Raw genomic sequence first — 22,416 nt, forward strand, 5'->3', positions numbered from 1 at the left:
TTTCTGAAAGATTGAAATTTATTTATTAAACATCTTCATAAACACACAATAGAAAACCATTTCAATGCATCTCAACATATAGATTCTGGGGGGAAAAAAGACTGACAAGCAAACAGACAGAGGGACAGATAAAAATATTTTGCCTGCTTTGATTGATATTTTTGTAATGAAATCATTAATCAACAGCTTAACCTCATAAGAGCCAGCTGTCTGTCTGTCTGCCTATCTATACGGGCCGGTCTGTCTGTCTAATAACCAGACATACAGATGGTCGCACATACAAGTCTTTAACAATGTGAAATATATTTCCTACCATTAATGCGATGCCTAAGGTGGATCTACGGGACAGGCAGCATTAGACACAACGGCAGAACCACTCTGCTTAGACTGAGGGCCTGTAAGTGTCTATCATAGTATTGGCACTTTGAGTTTCTCTGCATTTTGGCAGTAGTTGGAAACACTCCAGATATTAAAAGCAGAAATACTTTGTAGAGGACAGCAACTATCAGACACACACACACACACACACACACACACACACACACACACACACACACACACACACACACACACACACACACACACACACACACACACACACACACACACACACACACACACACACACACACACACACACAAAATATCTCTCAAATCAACAGAAATCTAAATCGAAGCACTCTGAAACAGATGGAACATTTGATTCCTAACCGGAAAGAGGAGGAAGAAGCAGTAGTCTTCTGACAGATAACACATTAAGTGTGGAGACGAGGAGAGGGTAGGAAGAGATAAAGTCGGGAGAAACTGTCTATCCGTCTGTTGATGGAGAGGAGGGGGAGGTATCGGACCGACACAGAGGCCTAACTCCGGTGGACAGTCAAGCCTCTCAAAAAGCTGACCAAGATCCCGTGACCCATTTGTCTACGTCTCCTCCCCACTAAAACTCATCCATCCATCTAGCGATCGATCAGTCCATCCATCAACCCACCCACTCGCCTCTCGGTCATCCATTGCTCCGCCTCGGATGCAAACGTCATCCCTTAAATGACATGCCTCCATACATTTCTCCCCTCTGTATGACGAGACTCAACTCATCAGCCCCGCCCCCCCCCTCCCTCTCTAACCATGCCCCTCTCCTCCTCCTCCTCATCCCCCTCACCACTCCTTCTTCTTCTCATCCATGGAGACCCCCCCGGGCCCCAGGGCCACCACCAGCAGCAGGCCCCCGATCACCGAGGTGGTCTGGAAGAAGTCGTACTTGAGGAAGTCGTGCATGGGCTTGTAGGTGGGCACCGTCCAGAAGGCGTTGAAGAACAGGTTGATCCAGGCCAGCCACAGCACCAGCGTCAGCGCCGCCAGCTTGGTCTTGAAGCCCACCGCCACCAGCACGATCAGCGCCGTGCCCACCAGGTTCTGCAGGATCTGCACATACACACCTACATTTAGCAGATGCATTTATCCAAAGCGACTTACAATAAATACATTTGTTTGTCAGCGCGCACGCACACGCACACACACACACACACACACATTAAACTAAGACCACCCAGAGTCTACTATGGGTGAGAGGGGAGGGGGGGATGTGTGTCTACTGTGTGTGGCTGGCGACCTATCGTGGGCCGTGACCCTTCAGTGAAATGGTTTAAACCAGTAATCTTTGTTGCTTGGTGATTTGATTTCAGTTGCAATTTCGGTGCTTCCCTATTGCTATATTTTATGTTGTTAACAAGTATTTAGTAATATTCATTACTTGTCAACAGTGATGCCTGGCCTCGGACCACTATTTTCAGCAACGAGTAATCTAACGCGTTACTATTTCCAAACCAGTAATCAGAATAAAGTTACTCATCAAAGTCACTGTGCGTTACTATATTTAAAAAATTGTACCGGATCACCGATTGACGTTGAGAGCGATGGAGTGATGTGTGTGTGTCTGTCTGTCTGTTTGTGTGAGAGTGCGTAAGAAGCGATGGTCTCCAAAGACTTCAATCTATCAGAGGCGAGTGTCGACCTTGACTCTCCAGAGTCCGCGCCACCAGTTGTTATTAGCGGCGGAATTAGTCGCGCGGTGCGTGCGTGCGTTCATGCTTGCGTGCGTTCATGCTTGCGCGCCTGCGTGCGTGCTTGTAATCTAACTTAGTTACTTTTAAATCAAGTAACCAGTAAAGTAACTAAGTTACTATTTTAAGGAGTAACTAGCAATCAGATTACTTTTTTAAGGTAACTGTGGCAACACTGCATGTCAACCCTTGCCTTATGCTGTGCATTTGATAAATAAAAACCCTTAGAACTTGTGCGTGCCTGCATGCGTATGTATGCTTGCATGCATGCGTTACGGACGAGATGCTGACGGAGGTTGATGTAACCTATACTCACAGTGATGAGGTTCAACTCAAAGTGCAGTAGGGTCATGAACATCAGAACCAGGAGGACACGCCCCCCCAGCTGCATGTACTGTTTGGGGGAGCTCTCCCCGAGAGACGGCACCCCGGCAAACATGCTCTTCCCCTCGCCCCGGCTCTCAGCCAATAGCAGTAGCAGCCCGCCTCCCAGAGCCAGGTTCCTAGGGAAGGGATTGGAGAATTTAGAGACCGCATTGCCTCTCTTCTCCTCAATGTGTCAGTGTGAACTGGGACACAATAATAAAACATTTTTATAATAATAACTTACATTAAAACATTGTTGTTTTTTTAAATATGAAAACAAAAATAGTAATTGGCTTTAATATGCTATACATTTTCTTTGACATTCTTAATACATAAAAAAAAGCATTTGATCACCTCATGAGGAACTTCACATCCCAGAGTATACTGTATGCCACAGTCTGGAAGACAGACAGACAGACAGCCTTAGTGCTCACTTAAATTAACAGTCAATTAAATATGATATAGAAAGGTGCAACATGTTCTGGCAGACTGTCAAATTAGTCTTCTGCAGAAGGGGGCAGCATATTTACAGAGAACCGTGGTGTACACCCCTGGTTCCAAGTTCATGTCTCCCACAATGGTTTTTGGTTCCCAGTTCTCCCTCCCTCCCAAAACACATCGCCCCACAGAATACAGGAGTAATGCTTACGATTCACAGTGAAACTGTGTTAAGGCACACTGCCAAGTCTTTCTCATTCAAGTGATGCAGTAAGTCAGAGCCAGTTTTAAATGTTTCAGGGTACTCTTGACGTGATTGACAAGAGGTTACCACACTCCCTCTGGACATTAGTACGACTCCATCCCCTCATGGACAGATGGAAGACGGGACGCTGCAGTGACGGATATCGACTCTCGAGGGGTGCAGTTATATAAAAGAGACTCAAAACGGGGTCAGCCCTAGCTAAGGCTAGCTGCTAGCTGCTTACTTACAAATCGCTGAAGCTCAATGCAAAGATGCCTTTGACGTAACGTCAAGACTGTTATTGCCCTACATTCTGTTGATAATTGCAGTTCCTCTTGCTATTTATTAAACTTATAATATGACACGTTGCACCTTTCCATGCATTTAGGTCACAGAGTACATATCTACCACTCTCCTGGAGCGGTGGTACCTACCTGCAGGGCAATGATTCCAAACAGAGCAAAGCAGGCATACTGAACCAAATTCCTGCTGAGGATCAATACACAGCCACCTAGAGGCAGAGGGCCACAGAAACAGACACATTAGTCATTGTTTAGCACCAACACTAAATGTCTGATCGCTCACCTGCGGAGCGGTGCTTTTACGAACCTCGTTTTGCCTCAAGTACCCCATAACCGGCTGAGAGCAACCGAATTCCAGAATTTGCTAGATTTCGTTTTATACTAAGGGATATCAAGGTGTGCAGAAAATCAACAAAAATGATATTCCACTCTATCCATGGCAATTTGATGTGATCTCAGGTCTATTGAAGGATTACTATTCCCCCATGGTTTTTTAATGCGTTTCGTCTATTTTACCTTCCGACTACAGAGCCAAGCGCTGACTGATTATCGTACCACAAATGTTTCCCTTTGAGGGCGGAGTTCTAAGTGCGAAGCCAAACGACTGAAGCCAGTAAGGTCAGCCGTTAGTGTTGCTGTGACAGTGCCCTCTCAGAGGCACCTCCAGGTCATATATTAGAGCATGGTCCCCCCCTCTGGGCATGAGCGATGCCCAGAGGGGGGGCGGGTGGATGGTGGATGTCTGGAGATCCATTTAGGAGGGGGTGATGATATTGATGGCTGTGGCCGAGAGAGGGTTAAGCTTCTCGGTCACTTTTGAATACAACACCCTGGTGTGTGGCGCACTTCACCACATCGATCATTAAAACGCTCACACTCAATGACGTGAACTAGCTTTTATGTATACGTACCTTCTCCGTTCCTTCCTAGCACTCTCATCCCAATTTTGAAACCCAACCAAAGAAATGTCCCATCCCTCCGACTCTACATTTCTCAGGTGTTTTTTACCGCAGCTGACAGGCAGGATGGATCCCTGAACCAATCAGGCAAGAGGTTCCCTGATGAGCCGGGAGCGGTCTAAACTCTAAATTGTGCTGAGAAAGGCACGCAGTCAGCCAGAGGAGATAATGTCCCAGATCATCTCACTTAAAGCTGCTGGATGATTTCTAACTATTCACACTCAAATAATAGCTCTTAAACCAACCAACAGCACCTTTAATCAATTCAATTTGATTGTCTCATCGATGCCTTGCTCATGGTTGCAGCTTTAATGGCTGAAGTCAACCAATGGACAGACAGATAGGTGCGAGTGCGGCTCTGTCTCCGGGCCTCACCCAGCTGCCCCAGCAGGTTGATGAGGACGAAGCAGGAGGCCAGGAACCAGCCACAGTTCCACGTGGCCGAGATGTAGTCGCTCTGCTCCGACCACTGGAACCACATCCTCACCCCGTCCTCCAGGAAGGTGCTGATCAGACACAAGCGCGCCAAGTGGGGAAGATACTGCTTGGTGAGACGCAGAAACTGCAGCGGAGAGGAGAGAGAGATGACAATATAAAGTCCATTTGGAGTGGTCAAGAGTAGTATTTTCAGCTGGTTATTTCCCTGTTTGTGCAGCAATTGTGTTCTGCATTGGGGGTGTCGTCTTTTCATCATCGCAGCTCTAACCACAGGTGTGTTATTTTCTGTTGCAGCCCATTGAGTACATAAGTGTTGTTTATGAGTCATTCTCCTCCAGCCAAGCTCCACCTAAGTTTAGCTATCCACACCAGTAGGAGATGTGCCTCTCGGCCAATCACCTTTCTCCCTGTCAATACGGTGTAAGCTTTGGTGACAGAGTGGGAATCAATGGCGGTTGCTATGGAGACTGTGTGGTTTACCTACTAATGTGCCATTGAGACGACAGTGCACAAAGCAGGCAGGCATAATCGGATGATATCAGACAAAAAAGGAAGAGGGGATAGGAGAGGGGTGATTAGATACAAACTAGGAAGTCAACTATGCGGTTAAATCATTGTCATAGTCTCCTAGGCAAATGCAACAAACAAACAAATCAACAACACATGGACGCGGAGGACTCTGATAAGGCCAAGATACATCGCAAATGGGAGGTACAACTTAAGCCATAGACTATCAGCAAATCAGAAGGATCCATGAACGCCCTGAGGATGATGACTTTAGGTGGCTCTTTTTGGTTTTGCTTGCGGCTTAAACCACATGCTAGATGTAACCTTAATGGGCCAGCATGATGTGGCAGTGGTGGCGGAGATGTGTGATGGTAGCAAATCATAGCGGTCTATAGCGGTGATTTGTCCACTTCCCCTGAAACCGATAGGGTTGGTTGGCTCACACAGCGTTTTGAAACTGCTTTGTTTTCGTAATTGTTTCCTGGAAGCACTTCGAGGGAACACGTCAGGATATGAGTACTACTTCATGATCGATTATGGCTAAAAACACAACAACACAAAAGAACACGCCGTCTTATTTTTTAGCTTCCGTCCTTCAAACATAGCCAGTAAATCAACGATTCAAGGGGCCATGCCTGAAACTAGAAACATTATGATCTTTAAAGCACACTAAGCAACAACCCTTTCAGCTAATGTTAGTTCCACTACCCCGACACGATCGGTCTCTCAACCCGTGGCAGGGTGGCCGTTTCCAGGGGAGCAGTGCTCACCTGGTCCGCTACATCCTCCGCCTGGCCCATCAGGTCGTTGTGTCCCATCTCTTCTCCGACAATAAGGCACTTCGAAATTCAAGTTCAACGTTCGGAAAAAACAATCTGAATAGTGTGACAACTTCTTAACGTAGCCTCTTCCTGGCTCAATCGAAGTATATTCGCGTTGATGGCTGCCTGCTTAGAGCCTGCTCCGCCCCATTATCCTCTGCGCCGGTTGGCAGTGCGTCTCCTGTCGGCGCGCTGGAGAAGACATGCCACGTAGTCGATTGTCACCGGAGCATACGTCATACACACCGCTGCTAGTGAATGAGCCAACAGACAGGGCCGGTACTAGCTTGTGGGGGGGCCCATTTCAGTATGGAGAAACTACGCCGGGGGATTAAATAAGGTGGTCCTGTGGCATGAATTCAACATTTAAATGTCTCTCTATTTACAAGTTAGGAGGAAAATAAGCTAGATCCGTAAAAAAAACATACTTATTTCATTCTATTTCAAATAAAGAATCTCAAATTTACCCAAGCATTTTAAACCTACTTAAACTGATAAAAAATCTGAAAGACTGGGGCTGACATCATTAAACTCCTGAAAATGTATATAATTCACTGAATCTTTACTGAATATCTCCTAAATAATAATAAATGACAAATGCTGCATTTTCCATAAAGCGGTTATTTTAAATGTCAAGAAATAATTTAAGTAAAACATGTGCCAATATCCTCTAACCCTATAAATAAGTCCATTATAATAAGGCTATTACACATAATTAACATAATTTGAATAACACACATAGACATAAGTAATGACCCTTACATCTAGAGGCGGCTTCTGAACTGGCTACTGGCTGAGGGACCTGCCCGTCTGGACAGCTGTTGGTTTTGATGTCTGCGTCCGAGAGAGGGTTAAGCTTCTTGGACACTTTAAAGATCACCTATTATGCTTTTTCGACTTTTATGACCTATAAACGTTGTTATAATGATTTATAGTCACCTTCAACCATACTAAAGTGTCAAATAATGACGTACATGCATTAAGACGTATTCCCTGCTGACCGTCTGGGGTGGCTGTGCAGAGCGCTAAACACTAGGGACGCCGGTTGCGATTCACTGGTTCAAATTTCCGGGATTTATCTACGTAGAACAAATCCGGATTTTCCATGTATGGTAATGCTGCAACATGCTCATGCTCATAATTCCGGAAGGTAACCAATTACAAAGGAGTGGGGTTGGCAGGAGTGGGGCGAGGGGGCGGAGAAGGACGAGGCCCAGTGTTGGCAGAGAATGCTGAAAGCGCCCAGATGAGAGGAAGAGTTTCCCGAATATCGACATCGTTTTTTGCGCTGTGAATCGTGTCAGGTTGCTCTATAGGAGTCATTAATAAGAAATTAAGACCAGAAAAGTAGTATAATAGGAGACCTTTAAGGTTAACAGTTTCGCAAGCCTTTTGTCTGATTATGATGTCAGGTTGATCTGGCCTAAGTTCCTTGACTCACCAAGGAACCTCTCAAGGAATACTGTTCGGCTGTTACTGTGTCTTAAGAGCCTGTATTCATCATTGTCAATGTCAATAATGTTAGGTGTCCCTAATCTCTACTACTGATTGGTTCAATTGCCTACACTACGCGGCTACGCTGATGTTTCAACCACCCCAGAAGAGATATTTCAGTTTTTCACAATTGTATACACTCAAAAAATTTAACTGTGCACACAATTCTGAAAACTTCAAGCTCATGTATCAACTACAAGACTCCAGACTGCTAAACTCTAAGCACAATTCCACTGTTTTCACAATTTTGCTAAACTTTAAGCACAAATCTCCTCAATTAGCACACTTGGGTCACCTGGCTCACACTGGCCTTCAAAACGCAACAACTAATTACCAATAAGTCTAACTCACTTCTCACCTGTTCAAACTCAACTGGCAAAACACTTCAATCATGTGTCAGAGCATAAAAGAGGACTTGGTGAGCTCTGCTGTGTTGTAGATATGGTCCTTTGGCCTGATCAGGATTGGAGGTGGGATACATACTGATTTACATGTAGATCTGTTTCACCTCATTTATATTCATATTTTTATTTTTTGTTGGCCTTTTAAAGCATTTTATGCAGCCAGTTCAGCTGAACCTTTCCCTGTATTAGCTACAAACCCCAGCAGCAGCAGCCTCCTAGCTACAAGCCCCAGCAGCAGCAGCCCCTTGGCTACAAGCCCCAGCAGCAGCAGCCTCCTAGCTACAAGCCCCAGCAGCAGCAGCCGCCTTGCTACAAACCCCAGCAGCAGCAGCCTCCTAGCTACAAGCCCCAGCAGCAGCAGCCCCTTGGCTACAAGCCCCAGCAGCAGCAGCCTCCTAGCTACAAGCCCCAGCAGTAGCAGCCTCCTAGCTACAAGCCCCAGCAGCAGCAGCCGCCTTGCTACAAGCCCCAGCAGCAGCAGCCTCCTAGCTACAAGCCCCAGCAGCAGCAGCCCCTTGGCTACAAGCCCCAGCAGCAGCAGCCTCCTAGCTACAAGCCCCAGCAGCAGCAGCCGCCTTGCTACAAGCCCCAGCAGCAGCAGCCGCCTTGCTACAAGCCCCAACAGCAGCAGCCTCCTAGCTACAAGCCCCAGCATCAGCAGCCTCTTAGCTAGCCCCAGCAGCAGCCTCCTAGCTACAAGCCCCAGCAGCAGCAGCCCCTTGGCTACAAGCCCCAGCAGCAGCCTCTGAGCTACAAGCCCCAGCAGCAGCCCCAGCAGCAGCCCCAGCAGCAGCAGGCTCCTAGCTACAAGCCCCAGCAGCAGCAGGCTCCTAGCTACAAGCCCCAGCAGCAGCAGGCTCCTAGCTACAAGCCCCAGCAGCAGCAGGCTCCTAGCAACAAGCCCCAGCAGCAGGCTCCTAGCCACCACCAGCAGCAGCAGGCTCCTAGCCACTAGCAGCAGCAGCAGGCTCCATGCCGCTACCACCAGCACCAGCAGCACCACCACCACCAGCAGCAGGCTCCTAGCCAACAGCAGCAGGCTTCTAGCCGCCGCCGCCACGGTGCCTATAGTGTAAAGGAGCAAGCTCATCATTTAATGTTTGGCATCACTCAATGTAGGGTAATGCCTCTTGAAATTTGCGTCACTCCTTACTTGTATATTTATGGCCCTAAGCAAACCACTCTTGGTGGATATTCCTAACTGTTTGCAATGCACTTAATGTAGGGTTCAAAACGATGTGAGTCAGTTTTAATGTACTTGGGAGAAATGCAGACAAAATCAAATAGCTTTTCGTGAAAAAAACAAACTTGTGGAGTTACAAGCAGCAGCAGGCTCCTAGCCACCAGCAGCAACAGCCCTCTAGCTACAAGCCCCAGCAGCAGCCTCCTCGCTTCCAGCGTTGGAGGCCAGCTGGTTCATCTTTGGAGTTCCTGCAAATACATGGATCTGTGTGCTTATTTCAAATGTATACAGTAAAATGATAAAATTATCAATTTTTTATTCTGTTCATTGTTTATAGGCTAGTCATGGAATGCAACCGCTAGGAATGCCAGCAGTTGCCAGAAATGTGGACACTTATTGTTATTTGCTCCAAATGCCTTTACAGATAGGCCTAGTGGGGGGAGTAAGGACATTCAATGTGGGGAAAGAAATTTGCGTTACTGTACATCGTATGTACACTCAAATTTTGGGTATTTTAAGTGGACTATATAGTGCATGAAATTAACCACTACAAAATGCCGAGCAGCCTATAATAGTGCACTATATCCGTGATAGGGAACGATTTCGAACACAGCTTTGGTCTGTCTTGGCTTGAACGGAAATGGCAAAGTGGTCATGTTTGTAGTCTTTAACTTATCTATAAAAACATTAAAACCTTATAAACCTGGTCCTACCAGGTCCTTCCACTAGAACACTTGGCTATATCTGAATTTGAACTCCACCCTGTCACTGGGACCCTTCCTATCAAGCTCTTCATTGTGGTGATCTACCATCCTCCAGGTCCCCTTCGTGACTTCTACGACGAGATGGATGCCCATCTCAGCTGCTTTCCTGAAAATGGCACACCGCTCGTTATTCTTGGCGACTTCAACATCCTGCCAGAGAAGTTGCACTCACCTGAATTAACCAACTTTTTCGCCACCTTTGACTAAACACTCTCCCCTTCTCCTCCCACACGCAGGGCCGGGAACCAACTTGACCTGATATTTACAAGGTCCTGCGGCACCTCTGCTGTCTCTGTTACCCGGTTCCCCGTGTCTGACCATCACTTTGTTGCTTTTTCTCTCCCCTTGAAGTCCTCTCCCCTCCTCCTCTCTAGTCCCCACATTGTCACCACCCGCCGTAACCTCAAATCTTTCTCTCCCTCTACGTTTGCCTCAACTGTTCTGTCTTCACTACTTTCTGTCGAACGATTCTCTCAACTATCCACCGAGGAATCCTCCGACACTCTGCTATCCTCCCTCTCCTCCTCTTTGGACTCCCTCTGTCCCTTCCACTCCAGACCTGCGTGATCCTCACAGCCTCCTCCTTGGCTGTCCGAATCTCTGCAGACTTATAGAGCAGAGTTGCGGGCAGCTGAGAGGAAATGGAAGTGATCAGACTGTCCTAATCTATCTATCTCATTATCTTTTCCTTCTCTCTGATTTCACCTCCACTGTGTCAACAGCCAAATCTGCCATCTACCGCACCAAAATCAACTCCTCCGCCTCAAACCCCAGGAAACTGTTTTCCTTGTTCTCTTCCCTCAACCCTCCCCTCCACCTCCTTCCTGCCTCACTGCTGATGACTTCGTTACCTACTTTACCCAGAAGGTAAAGGACATTAGCTCCTCTTTTATCCCTGCCTCCATCCTCCCTCTTCCCATCCCCACCTCTGTCTTTACCCAATTTAGCCCTCTCACCTCTGACGAGGTCAACAGAATAATAACATCTAACCATGCCACCACCTGCCCCCTTGACACTAACCCTTCCTCTCTCCTCCAGGCTGTCTCAAGCGACATCCTGCCATTTCTCACTGCACTTTTTAACTCTTCCCTCACTTCAGGCATTGTTCCAGCGTCTTTCAAGACTGCCAGAATAAAGCCTCTCCTCAAAAAATCGACCCTTGATACCACCGACATCCAGAACTACAGACCGGTATCTCTTCTTTCATTCCTCTCTAAAACACTGGAACGTGCCATCACTAACCAACTGTCCTCCTATCTCTCATCTGACCCTCACCAGTCAGGCTTCAAGAAGGCACACTCCACTGAGATGGCTATCTTCGCGGTGACTGAGTCCCTCCGTGCTGCCAGAGCCTCGTCCCTCTCATCGGTTCTCATTCTCCTCAACCTGTCTGCAGCATTTGACACGGTGAACCACCAGATCCTCTTTGCCCCTCTCGCTGAACTTGGCATTGCTGAATTTGCTCTTTCCTGGTTCACATCCTACCTGGTGAATCGCACTTATCAGGTAACATGGAATGGCTCCTTGTCCAAACCTTGCACGCTTGAAACTGGTGTCCCTCAAGGCTCGTTACTGGGGCCTCTTATGTTCTCCCTCTATACCAGATCCCTGGGCTCTGTAATTCCATCACATGGCTTTTCCTATCACTGCTATGCTGACGACACTCAGCTATTTCTCTCTTTCCCCTCATCTGACAAAGCCCTGAAAGAAACACGCATATCTTAATGTCTGGCAGATGTCAGCACTTGGACAACTGCCCATCACCTGAGGCTTAACCTCAACAAGACTGAGCTCCTCCTAATGAGCTCGGCCTTTCCTCACAAGGACAGACAGCTCAGCTTCTAGTCCAATCACTGGTCATCTCCCGCCTCGACTACTGCAACTCGCTCCTGGCTGGACTCCCTGCCTCTGCGATTAAACCTTTGCATAGCATCCAGAATGCGGCAGCGCGCCTCGTGTACAACCTACCGAAGTTCTCCCATGTGACCCCCCTCTTCCGGGACCTCCACTGGCTCCTTGTAGTAGCTCGCATCAGATTCAAGATGATGGTACTCTTATACAAGGCAGTCGATAGAACTGCCCCTGCCTACCTCCAAGCATTGGTAAAGCCAAACACCCCTCAACTTCCTCAGCTGGACGTCTGGTATCGCCACCGCTAAGAGCAAGCAAAGGTCGATCAACAAAGTCACAACTTTTCTCTGTTTTGGGACCTCAGTGGTGGAACGAGCTCCCTGCCGATGTCAGGATCGCAGAGTCGCTCATCAGCTTCCGTAAAAGACTCAAAACTCACCTGTTCAGAGTTCACCTCGACTCTGCATAGCTACCCAGCCGCTTCCGGCCACCATTCTACGTTGTACGTCCTGGCACTTAATGTACACACTTATTGTACACACTTAATCTACATTGCACTTATTCATAGTGCTTAATTGTGTAATATTTGCAGTAGCTGCTAGCATTGCTGTACACAGGGAATGGGTTAGCCTAGCGATTGTTAGTACTTGCACTTGGCTTTATGAACATCTTTACTGTACTGACAGCGATATATTGTTTCACTTCTTATGACAAATGTACTTATTGTAAGTCGCTTTGGATAAAAGCGTCTGCTAAATGCCCTAAATGTAAAGGTAAATGTAATGGTGTTGTCCATTATGTGGTAAAGAAACCATTCATAACTGTGAATAGCTTGAAACATGTCATCAGAAATAGCATAGACTCAAATAATTTATATCAAGTCTTTCTTAAATGTGAAGTCAGCATTTTATTTTCTTACGGTGTATATTGTGTGCTTAATAACCAGCAATAAATTCATTAATTTCGGGGACTCTACGAATTCTCTTTTTGGCATAGGAAATTTCCGTCATATGCGGATGACCCGGAAGTACTTGGAGAAAAGGTGGTTCGAATTCTAAAAATGCTTAGGAAAGAAGCCTCGATGCATCTTTTCTTTATTTGGTGCATAAAGGCTCTTTCACTCAACGCACTTGACTACCAAGAGAGCCTTGTCATTTAAATATATATGTATCAAAATTTTAAATAAAATTAAAAAATATAAAAAAGAAAGGCTTTGAGGCCCCCTGGTGGCTTTAGGGACACTATGCAACCGCATAGTCCGCATATAGCAAGAAACGAGCCTGCCAACAGACCTCAGTGGAAGACAAACATTTTCTAATAAATACCATCACATAGATGGGTGGCATTATTCATAAATCATAACAGTCCTTGTGTTACGTTTCTAACTACAGCTATACATATTACATATCCACAGCAGAATCCACCCCTCAAAAGCATTTCTGTTTATTGGGGGTCTAGATGCTGGAGTGATCTGTCCTCTTATTTGCTAGGTAATTATTTTTAAATAAGACGGGTAGATAAAAAAAATGTGTGTAGCATTGAACATCACTTAATCGATAAGCAGAAACAAAGGAGGTTAAAATGATGATGCAGCCTTTATTTAGCACCAGAGGAAGCAGTCATCTGTGGCATTGTGGGATGCCAAGTAACTGTACACCCTTCCGTCTGTCCTCATCTTTACAAGCCTTTGTCTTTCCCTTTCATTGCCCCAGAACATCCTCTGTGTGGCTGTTTGGTGGGTTTTATTTTTGTCAATATCCACATTAACGTGTGTGCAAAGTGAAAAGGTTTCATCTCCGCCTCTTTCATTTATTATTTAACAGCTAAATCTCTTGTCCAGTAAGCATTCCATACATTTTCCCCTCCTATCTCCTGACCAGCCTTTTCCTCTTGTTGCTCCCCGTGTTTTCTTGAACAGACAGAGATTTCCAAAGCATGACTGTTTATGTGAGCGATACATTCAACATTTTCCCTTTCTTTCTCCAAGTGTTCTTGTCAAATATATCCAAAGCATGTCTCTTATTTCCAAAGCAACCGTTTAGGCCTACTCTATTCTCTTGGACGGTCAGACAAGGCATCTGATATACAATACTAGATGCTGTAACATTGTAAGGATACTTATAGTTACTAGATATTGACACTTTAAATAGCATCTAGTATGGCGTAAACATGATGTTTTTTAGCTTGTTCGTTTGCTGTGGGTCGGGACCCAATGTTGGGTCACTTGAACTGCATATGGGGTCACAGGACATTTTTCACTCTTGATGTTTGACATAGATAAATAACTGTACAGCGGACAGACCTCATTATTCGTAGCCTGAGCGAACTACTGCTAAACTACTGCACTTGGTCATAGATATTAAGAGCAGACGTCGATGGGTTTCAGAACCGAGGAGCAGGAAGCAGCTGAACAGTAATGTTAGAAGACCTTAAAGAGGTTGGGCACTGCCTGCCCTAGGATCTTCCATTGCCACTGTTGCATCGTGTATATCAGTACACTGAGAGCCTAACTCGATGGAAAGCCAGAATGGAGCCTTCTCAGATGTACCCAGGTTGGTGTGGCCGTGGCCTATGTGTACTTGTGTTCCTCATTCGGTGCTGTTGATGTCTGTGGTGAGGATGTGTGCTCTTGTGTCAGGTTCCCATCGTTTCCAAACGTCTGGTGAATCTGTCAGAATTCAATAGAAAAACAGATGTGATCAATATGCACATCCAACCAGGACCCACGGTCTGCAACAGGGGCTGTGTGTGTGTGTGTGTGTGTGTGTGTGTGTGTGTGTGTGTGTGTGTGTGTGTGTGTGTGTGTGTGTGTGTGTGTGTGTGTGTGTGTGTGTGTGTGTGTGTGTGTGTGCGTGCGTGCGTGCGTGCGTGCGTGCGTGCGTACGTATGTTTACCTTCAGGTTGAGTTAGTGTGTGTGTGTGTGTGTGTGTGCGTGGTTGTGTTTACCTGCAGGTTGAGGTAGTGTGTGTGCGTTCGACAGTGTGTGTGCCGCGCCGTGGCCTCGTTATCAAAGAACTTCTGACAGAGACGACACAGGAAACCGCTTACAGGGACCACAAAACTGCTTCCTGTGTAAAGCAAGACATCATCAGGCTGATCAGTCCTCCAGGCAGTTTGAACCTTTCTACATCATGCTGCTGCAACTTTATTACCTGGCTGTCAGAATAAGTAACCAAGAAAGAGAACGGAAAACGGGACAGCCTGCGTATGTACAGAGCGTATTCTATACTTATTCTATACTCCATTTTAAACCAAATCATTGGAAGAGCAGCAAAGTGCATTGAATGGAGACGTTCTTTCGGGGGGAGCTCAAGCTCCCCCCCCCACCCCCATCACTCAAACACCACTGCGACCTCTGTTAGCACAAACAATGAGACGTCATGCTGCCCTACCGTAAACTGTGTCAGGGTCGTAGTCCTGTTTTTCTGTTTCCTCTCCTTTGAAGGTTTCCTATAAAGACACACACACACACACACACTGTTTCTAAGGTTATGGCAGGTGCCTTGCTGTCTTTTCCTAACATTGTTGAAAGTGCGCAGAAAGATGTCAAACTCCACATGTTTGTGTCCCTCACCTCCCCTCCACCTCTTGTGTTTCCATCTCCCTCTTCAGCCACCACCTCTTCCCCTCCCGACCCCTCCCCTCCCGACCCCTCCTCTCCCTCGAAGCAGCCGATGGCGTCCACCGTGATGAGCTCGTCATCCTGTGCCTCCTCCAAGAGCACCTGAGAGAGGAGCGACGGATGAGGAGAACAAGAAGGAGAACCAAGAAAGATTATAAAAAGCGACGCAATGGAAAATCCAACTCAACATATATTTTGATTATATTCACGGTTTTCTCAATGCCAAATTATTTTGCAGTCAGAATTTTTCTTTAGCAAAGAAACCGTTATAATTGTCCTCTAAATTAAATGCACAAAAGATTGGGTCAGTTATATTTAGTTTGAATTGTTCATCAGATGGAGATGGATTGTTTTTTTTGCTGAAGGCATCATCAAGAAACCAGCATTGCTGCTGTGAGGATCCTTTCTGACCTTCTGTTTGTGTTCTGGTGACTTCATATGTTCCACAAACTTCCTGGGAGTTCGGAAGTGCCGTTTACACACTAGGCAGTAGGGACGAGATGACTGCTTACACATCTGCACACACACACACAAAATACACAAAACAAGACACTGAAATACAACCTGAGACTGTTTTGTGAAATTATTTCTAGGGAGATTGTGCAACTTTTGCTTTCAATGAATATGATGCGATTAGTCTTACCTTATGCGGATTGGTCCGGCGGTGAAGGATAACGTCACCACTAAAATGTTTTTGGCAGGTGTCACACCACCGTGGCTTGATTGGCTGATCCTCCCTGGAAAGGCAATAATCAACCAATCAGGAATGTATATCAATTTCTAATCTATATATATATATATATATATATATATATATATATATATATATGTATATATATATCTACAGTAACACACACATATACATGCATCTGTATTTGATATACATCATGCATGTATATAATTAGCCATCCAGCTTTTAAAAAATATGTTTGGGGTACAAGAGGATGGTTGGGGTACAAGATAGTGTAATTAGACTACATAAAGACAACCAACATGAATTTGTTTTATAGTTCTAATCATCATGACAAATATTTAACCAAGCAGCAAATTTGCTCTCACTCATTTTAGTCAAGTGAATAGATTGGAAAGCTGATGTTTTGGAATAATAAATATTCATAAACAACAATATTTGTGAATATGGAGCAAGGTGCCCATCCTTTGCATGCATTATCCTTATGCTGTACAAATCAGTTTGTTATGTATATAATGTATATTTAACATCATTAACTGTGTAATGTTAATGGATTTACCTGCTTCCTGCTGTCTTTACAATCTCTGTGACCACCTTCAGCCTCTTCTGGTGCTCTGTCCCCATCATGTGGTTCTGAAATGCCTAAACACACACATACACATGCAACACACACACACACACACACACACACACACACACACACACACACACACACACACACACACACACACACACACACACACAGAAACTGACACATAATCACACACACACACACACACACACACACACACACACACACACACACACATGCACAGACACACACACAGAAACGGACACATATATACACACACACACACACACACACACACACACACACAAACACACTGTTAACTGCCCCATCATACATACATACACACATACCTTGGTGCTCGTGTGAATCCCAGCCCGTTTCACCGTTCAGCAGACGCTCTAACCTGCAGGCTTGGACAGCTGCTGCTGCAGAGGTGGCAGTGGTGTTGTCCCTGCGGCTGTCCCTCTGGCTGTCCAGCCGTCTCCCCGAACGCCCGGCTGTCGCTCTCCCTCTGGATGGTGACCTTCAGAGAGGAGCCAAGGCCCTGCAGCTGTCTCCCACAGCAACACAGCAACACACACACACACACAGACAGACGTAGTACATACACAGACACACGTATGTACATACAGACACACAAACATGTATGTACATATACACGAAACACACAGACACACACACTCGCTCACACACATGTATGTACATACGCACCAACGCACACACACACGTTTGTTCAAACGCACACAAACACACATACAAACACACGCACACCCCGATTTGTGAATAAGCGAAGACACACACGTTTGTTCATATACCCACACACACACACAGACACACACACACACACACACACAGTAAGCTGGGGTTGATACATGGGGCATTAGGGCAAGGTTGTTTTCAAGCCGTCTAGAGATTCTCACCTCTGGTGTCTCCACTACCTCCTTCTGGTCCGGAATAGATACTGCATCACTCATGGACACAAGGGCACTGTCTGACCAATAAACACACACAGAATAAACAACACCCTAATTGTAACGTGCTTTGTTCAAATATGCCATATTCTACATATATTCATATGTAGAAGTAAATCTGTTCATCTCAAATCACCCCTCCAGCACACACACACAAACTACACACACAAACTACACACACAAACTACACACACAAACTACACACACAAACTACACACACAAACACACCAGTAGTGGCAGGAGTCTGCCCATCACCCAGATGATCGCATGACTGTGGGAGCCTTTCAGCATTGGTCGAAGAGACGGAGGGCCCTGAACTGTCAGAGAGAACTCTTATTAGTCTACGGAGCAGGAGAGAGCTGGAGTCATGGATAGCCAGAGGGAGACATAGCGAGAGAAACTGAGAGAGGGAGATAGAGCGTGACCGCTGACCTGTCAGGCTTGAGTGTCACACTCACATCCTCTAGTTCCTGCAGGTGCTGGCCAACAAATCCTCCTGATATAGTCTTCATGTCTGAAACCTGACAACAATTGAGACACAGGAGGCTCATCTTTATGAAGAGAGATTATCTTCCTACTCTAGAGAGATGTGGAATATCTGAAGCATGATTGTGTAAATATAGTGAGGCATATTTTCAGGTGCACTGGTACCCCATTGTTATGTTAACAATTTGTAATGTAGGCAAATGTTTATAGGCACCTTGGTCAAAAGCATACTTCAGGCTGAAACAATGTTTTATACAGTTTTCTTTAATACCATCAAGGGGACAACATGTTACTACTAAATCAGATAGGAGGGATGGTAGACTTGGCTCTACCTGCTCAGCAACAAGCTGTTGCTTTATAAGGGAGCTGACAGCGCATTGGACACGGGGACTGCCCCTCTTGGCCTGGGGGCCGGCCTGTCTCAGGGAACGCCTGGGGACGGAGGGGTATTGATGATTATGATGATTCAAGATCAACACAGAGTAAACTAGGAATCTCGTTTATAATTATAATCATAATAGCAGTAGTAATAATATAGGTCAGTAAGAGATTAAAAGGGACTGGTGTGAGTGTGAGTAGCCCTTACAAACGTTTCGAAAATCTATCCCTTATGACATCACAAGTGGGCGTGTCCACCTAGATGTGTGCTGGATAGGTCAGTATACCAGCCTACCCAGTGGACTGAAGTAAGCGTTGCTCATCTATACAGTACAGATCTAGGTGGACATGCCCATTAGGGATGCCAGAAGGGGCCGATTTTAGAAACGGCTTGTAAGGGCTAATCACACTCACACCTGGCGGTATAATACGTCCCCTTTAAAGCGTGACACAATTCAATAACCGAAGATGAACTTTATCAACCTGTCGGCTTTCCGTTGTCGTTTCATGTTCCCAGGAGTAATGGTGGTCAGTCTGGTCTGTACTACAGCCAAGGCTCCTGTGAAGAGAGACGCACATGAATTATGTGGTCCTCAATAATCGTCATAAATCATAAAGGTCATGCTTATCAGTAGGTCGTACGTGTATAAAACCCGTTCGTGTAAAGATTGGATTTATTGGACGTAAACGACAACGGATCATGTGCGGTGAAATATGATTTGTGAGGTTTTTTTTCTATTATTGAATTAGTTTTAGACGAGAAACTACTAGCAAGTCTTACCAGGATAGACTAGCCCTCTTAAACTCTAGGCTTTGTATTGACTGTATTTCCGTGACATAAAAATGTATATATCTATTAAAAAAAAAACTGTAAGAACATGAATTCAGTTGATGTGAACCGAACAACACTTTGAATTGGACTGAAGCGGACTGTCAACAACACTACAGTCTATGATGTCTCGCTCGACAGAGAACAGCGGGTACAGTTGATGCTGCTGGTTGCTTCATCGCCCCCTAGTAACTCGGAGGCGCCAGTGCACTTAACAGACACCATCTCCATGCTCGCATTGAAACGCCAACATTTAAATGAGGGTAGTGCGTTATGGAGTAAGACGCAGCCCGGCCTGCAGCGAAAAGGTAAACAGAATAAACTTTAGGGCAAACAAACCCAATTACCTGAGCCGTTGATCAGACTAGAAGACGCCAACGGGAAAAACAATAATCTTTATTTACCATTAACAGGACCCCTATTATACCACAAAGTGTGAGTGTGATTAGCCATTACAAGCCATTTTCTAATTCTGCCTTTTCCTGTGCCTTATTAGTGACATCACAAGTGGGCGCGTATACCTAAATCTATGCTGCATATAGGTCAGTCTAACAGTTGACTGTAGCAAATGTTGCTCATCTATCCAGCATACATGATCTAGGTGGACACTCCCACTTGAGCAGGGACGTTTTTGGGGCTAAAATAATGTCCCCAGAACTTAATTTAGACCCTGTTTCCTGCGGTTGAAACGCACTTAGTTCCTGCAAAGGTTCATAGTTCTGGGTAAAGTCCCCAACCCTTAGTGTGAATTCAATCAGCTTAATCAAATTGTCAAGAAACTTAAAGGACAGAGATTCCTTAATTATCCATCATTGTCAAAAAAGAATGAATGCTGACAAATTTTCTTCATAACCTCTTGTTTCTGTTGCTGTATGTAGGCCATAAGGCCTGCACACTCTACCCGTTCAAATACTGCTCATGACCGGAGTCTTCCAGAAGGCTATGTAGAACTATTGCTGAATCTGGAGAGCTTGTCGTGTGTTTCTGGTGAGTTAATTTGGAAGAAGGCCTCTAGGGAGATGGATACTTTCAAAATCTAGCTGTTGGTTTCTCCAAATTACCTCCCCTTGCTTTAAGCAGAACACTCCTTGGTAGTTTCAAGTGTGTTACCCACAGCGTCCAAATTATTTCTGCACTTCTCAATTTATCTTTTATAATATTTTAAACCAGAAATATAGGTCGGGAGTTGTTTTGCAGGGTCAGCCCTCATGTTCATGTCCCATCACATCCCTGGTTGTAGCAGCCGCACTGTATTTTGTGAATAACAAAACTGCAGGTTGGTGGCTAAAGATGTTGAAATGTGTGGAATAACCTTGTTTGTGCTTGTTTAATGTACATTCCAAATATTGAAGTCCAGGCTCAAGAAGCACAACCCTGCAACCGTTCAGACCAAAATAAAATAAACATATATAAATATACAGTTAAAAATATGCATGTTTTTATTTATTTTAATGACTTTCAATGGCTGTCAAGTTATGTGATCTTTAATGCCTGGATTACAAAGCCTATAGTTGAAGCTCTGTAACTAGAAACCAGTTTGACGTATTGGTGTCAGAAGATGCCCATGCACACACACACACAAACACACACGCAAAACACACACGCACACACGTGCAGACACTCACACACGCACGCACACACACATTTCTCAATTCAATTGTAGTGTGTGTGGGGGTTGAGATGGTTATGGGGGCTTATACAGTCTTTTGCCCTTAGGAATGTTACAAACCAGCTACTTGTCCCATGATGCACCTCTCTATGGCTGTGTAATCAGCCATAAAGCAAAGTCTAGAATGCGTGCATGTGTGTTTTTGTTTTTGTGTATGTGAGTGTGTGTGTGTAGTGGTTGTAGGGTTGAGTTCTATTTGAAACTGTGTATTTCAAAAAGAGCTGACCCAGAAAAAAAAGATAAGTAGAGAATGCCCAAACACAGCTACATCTCTCTTTCTCTCCGCCTTGCTCACTCTTACTCTACTCTTTCTATCTTGTTTTATTTACATCTGAGTTACAAAGAGTAACAGCTCTCGAATCGTGTCATCGATTCTTGATGCGTCACAGTGCTCAGTTAGCCTCGTGACACAATCCTGGGTTCACATTCTGTTCCACTCTACATCCATCTGGCCTCAAGCCTGTTGAAAGCCTCTCCCCAAAGAAAAGTGTTATGACCAATCAGTGCCAGGTGGAGGGAGGGGTTCAGCTCATGACAAAACAAGGAGCATCGCAGTAAATATTTCAAAACAAAGGCCTTGCCCAAAGTAAACGTAGCAATCTAAAAAGTTGACAGGGTTCGTCCAGGCTTTTGGCTCTGCCTCATTCTGTGAACCCTCAACACCCTTTTTTGTAGATTGGATCAGTGATCAAGTTAATACTCCTTCCATATAGCCTAATGCAAATACAAATGCATTAACATGTGTATATCTTGAATTAAGTATGTAAAAGAGGCAAATTCAAATTCGAAAATCAAGCTTATTTTACAAGCAGTGACTACAGCACTATTTCTTTCCAAATGATCGCTTCTTCCACTTCTTCAATTCAGTTGTATTGTTTTTGTCAGAGCCGCCTATAAAGCTACCTATATAGTATCTTATTGTAAAATACAATTCCTTGTTACTGCCTTTAACTGCTTGTAAAATTAATGTAATTCTTGTTTATTTTATTACTGATCCATAAACAGATACATCTTTGCATTACGGAAGGCGTATGAAGCTACGTTGCTAATGCTCTGGAGCCTGGGAATTTACATCAGCTCGCTATTGCTAATGGCTTCTGGCTACGTACAGTGGGATCACTGAACCAGGCTGGCCAAAGAGGGGGCTCACTGCCCTTGTCCAAACCCAGCAAGGTTCCCATGGTGAAAAAGCCTAAATCATCAACTTACCCTTTTAATAAGCCATTACATTTTGCACAGGTTGTGTTGCTTTTGCTCTACTTCCATTTACATGGCCATTTTTACATTTAAATTAAGGGCCTTTATCAGACGCTTTTATCCAAAGCAACTTACAATGAGTACATTTGTCAGAAGAAGGAGAAACAATGT

The 22,416-nt window shown here is 45.1% G+C and overlaps 2 protein-coding genes across 4 annotated transcripts; both read right to left on the minus strand.

Annotated features, from left to right (window-relative positions):
• LOC132458819 (surfeit locus protein 4-like) lies at positions 1-6,404 on the minus strand. The gene is made up of 6 exons (XM_060053132.1): positions 6,084-6,404; positions 4,744-4,930; positions 3,542-3,618; positions 2,780-2,823; positions 2,376-2,562; positions 1-1,421 (listed from the first exon to the last, which is right to left on the minus strand). The coding sequence occupies exons 1-6, from the start codon at positions 6,129-6,131 to the stop codon at positions 1,155-1,157; spliced, it is 810 nt and encodes a 269-aa protein (XP_059909115.1). The 5' UTR covers positions 6,132-6,404; the 3' UTR covers positions 1-1,154.
• Positions 6,405-13,406: 7,002 nt separating this feature from the next.
• On the minus strand, positions 13,407-19,520 carry ciz1b (cdkn1a interacting zinc finger protein 1b). Of its 3 annotated transcripts, XM_060053108.1 has the most exons (14): positions 19,332-19,520; positions 19,034-19,109; positions 18,505-18,604; positions 18,119-18,207; positions 17,915-18,003; positions 17,636-17,706; positions 17,119-17,265; positions 16,704-16,786; positions 16,097-16,190; positions 15,865-15,969; positions 15,406-15,555; positions 15,224-15,281; positions 14,778-14,899; positions 13,407-14,498 (listed from the first exon to the last, which is right to left on the minus strand). In XM_060053108.1, the coding sequence occupies exons 2-14, from the start codon at positions 19,057-19,059 to the stop codon at positions 14,400-14,402; spliced, it is 1,233 nt and encodes a 410-aa protein (XP_059909091.1). In that variant the 5' UTR covers positions 19,060-19,109; positions 19,332-19,520; the 3' UTR covers positions 13,407-14,399. The 3 variants fall into 3 exon arrangements, with proteins under 3 accessions (XP_059909091.1, XP_059909092.1, XP_059909094.1); XM_060053109.1 differs by lacking the exon at positions 19,034-19,109; XM_060053111.1 differs by lacking the exon at positions 18,505-18,604.
• Positions 19,521-22,416: the final 2,896 nt, after the last annotated feature.

This window comes from Gadus macrocephalus, chromosome 6, assembly GCF_031168955.1.
Source record: "Gadus macrocephalus chromosome 6, ASM3116895v1".
NCBI classification, from domain to species: domain Eukaryota; kingdom Metazoa; phylum Chordata; class Actinopteri; order Gadiformes; family Gadidae; genus Gadus; species Gadus macrocephalus.

What these genes read in the sequence shown, in the direction of transcription:
- LOC132458819 (XM_060053132.1), bottom strand. Translation starts at nt 6,131, where the DNA reads ATGGGACACAACGACCTGATGGGCCAGGCGGAGGATGTAGCGGACCAG. An exon ending in CGGAGGATGTAGCGGACCAG is followed by an intron (nt 4,931 to 6,083) that starts GTGAGCACTGCT and finishes TCTCCGCTGCAG; the next exon opens with TTTCTGCGTCTCACCAAGCA. An exon ending in TTGAGTTGAACCTCATCACT is followed by an intron (nt 1,422 to 2,375) that starts GTGAGTATAGGT and finishes GTGTATGTGCAG; the next exon opens with ATCCTGCAGAACCTGGTGGG.
- ciz1b (XM_060053108.1), bottom strand. Translation starts at nt 19,059, where the DNA reads ATGAAACGACAACGGAAAGCCGACAG. An exon ending in AACAGCTTGTTGCTGAGCAG is followed by an intron (nt 18,208 to 18,504) that starts GTAGAGCCAAGT and finishes AATTGTTGTCAG; the next exon opens with GTTTCAGACATGAAGACTAT. An exon ending in CACCAGAACACAAACAGAAG is followed by an intron (nt 15,556 to 15,864) that starts GTCAGAAAGGAT and finishes CTCCTCTCTCAG; the next exon opens with GTGCTCTTGGAGGAGGCACA.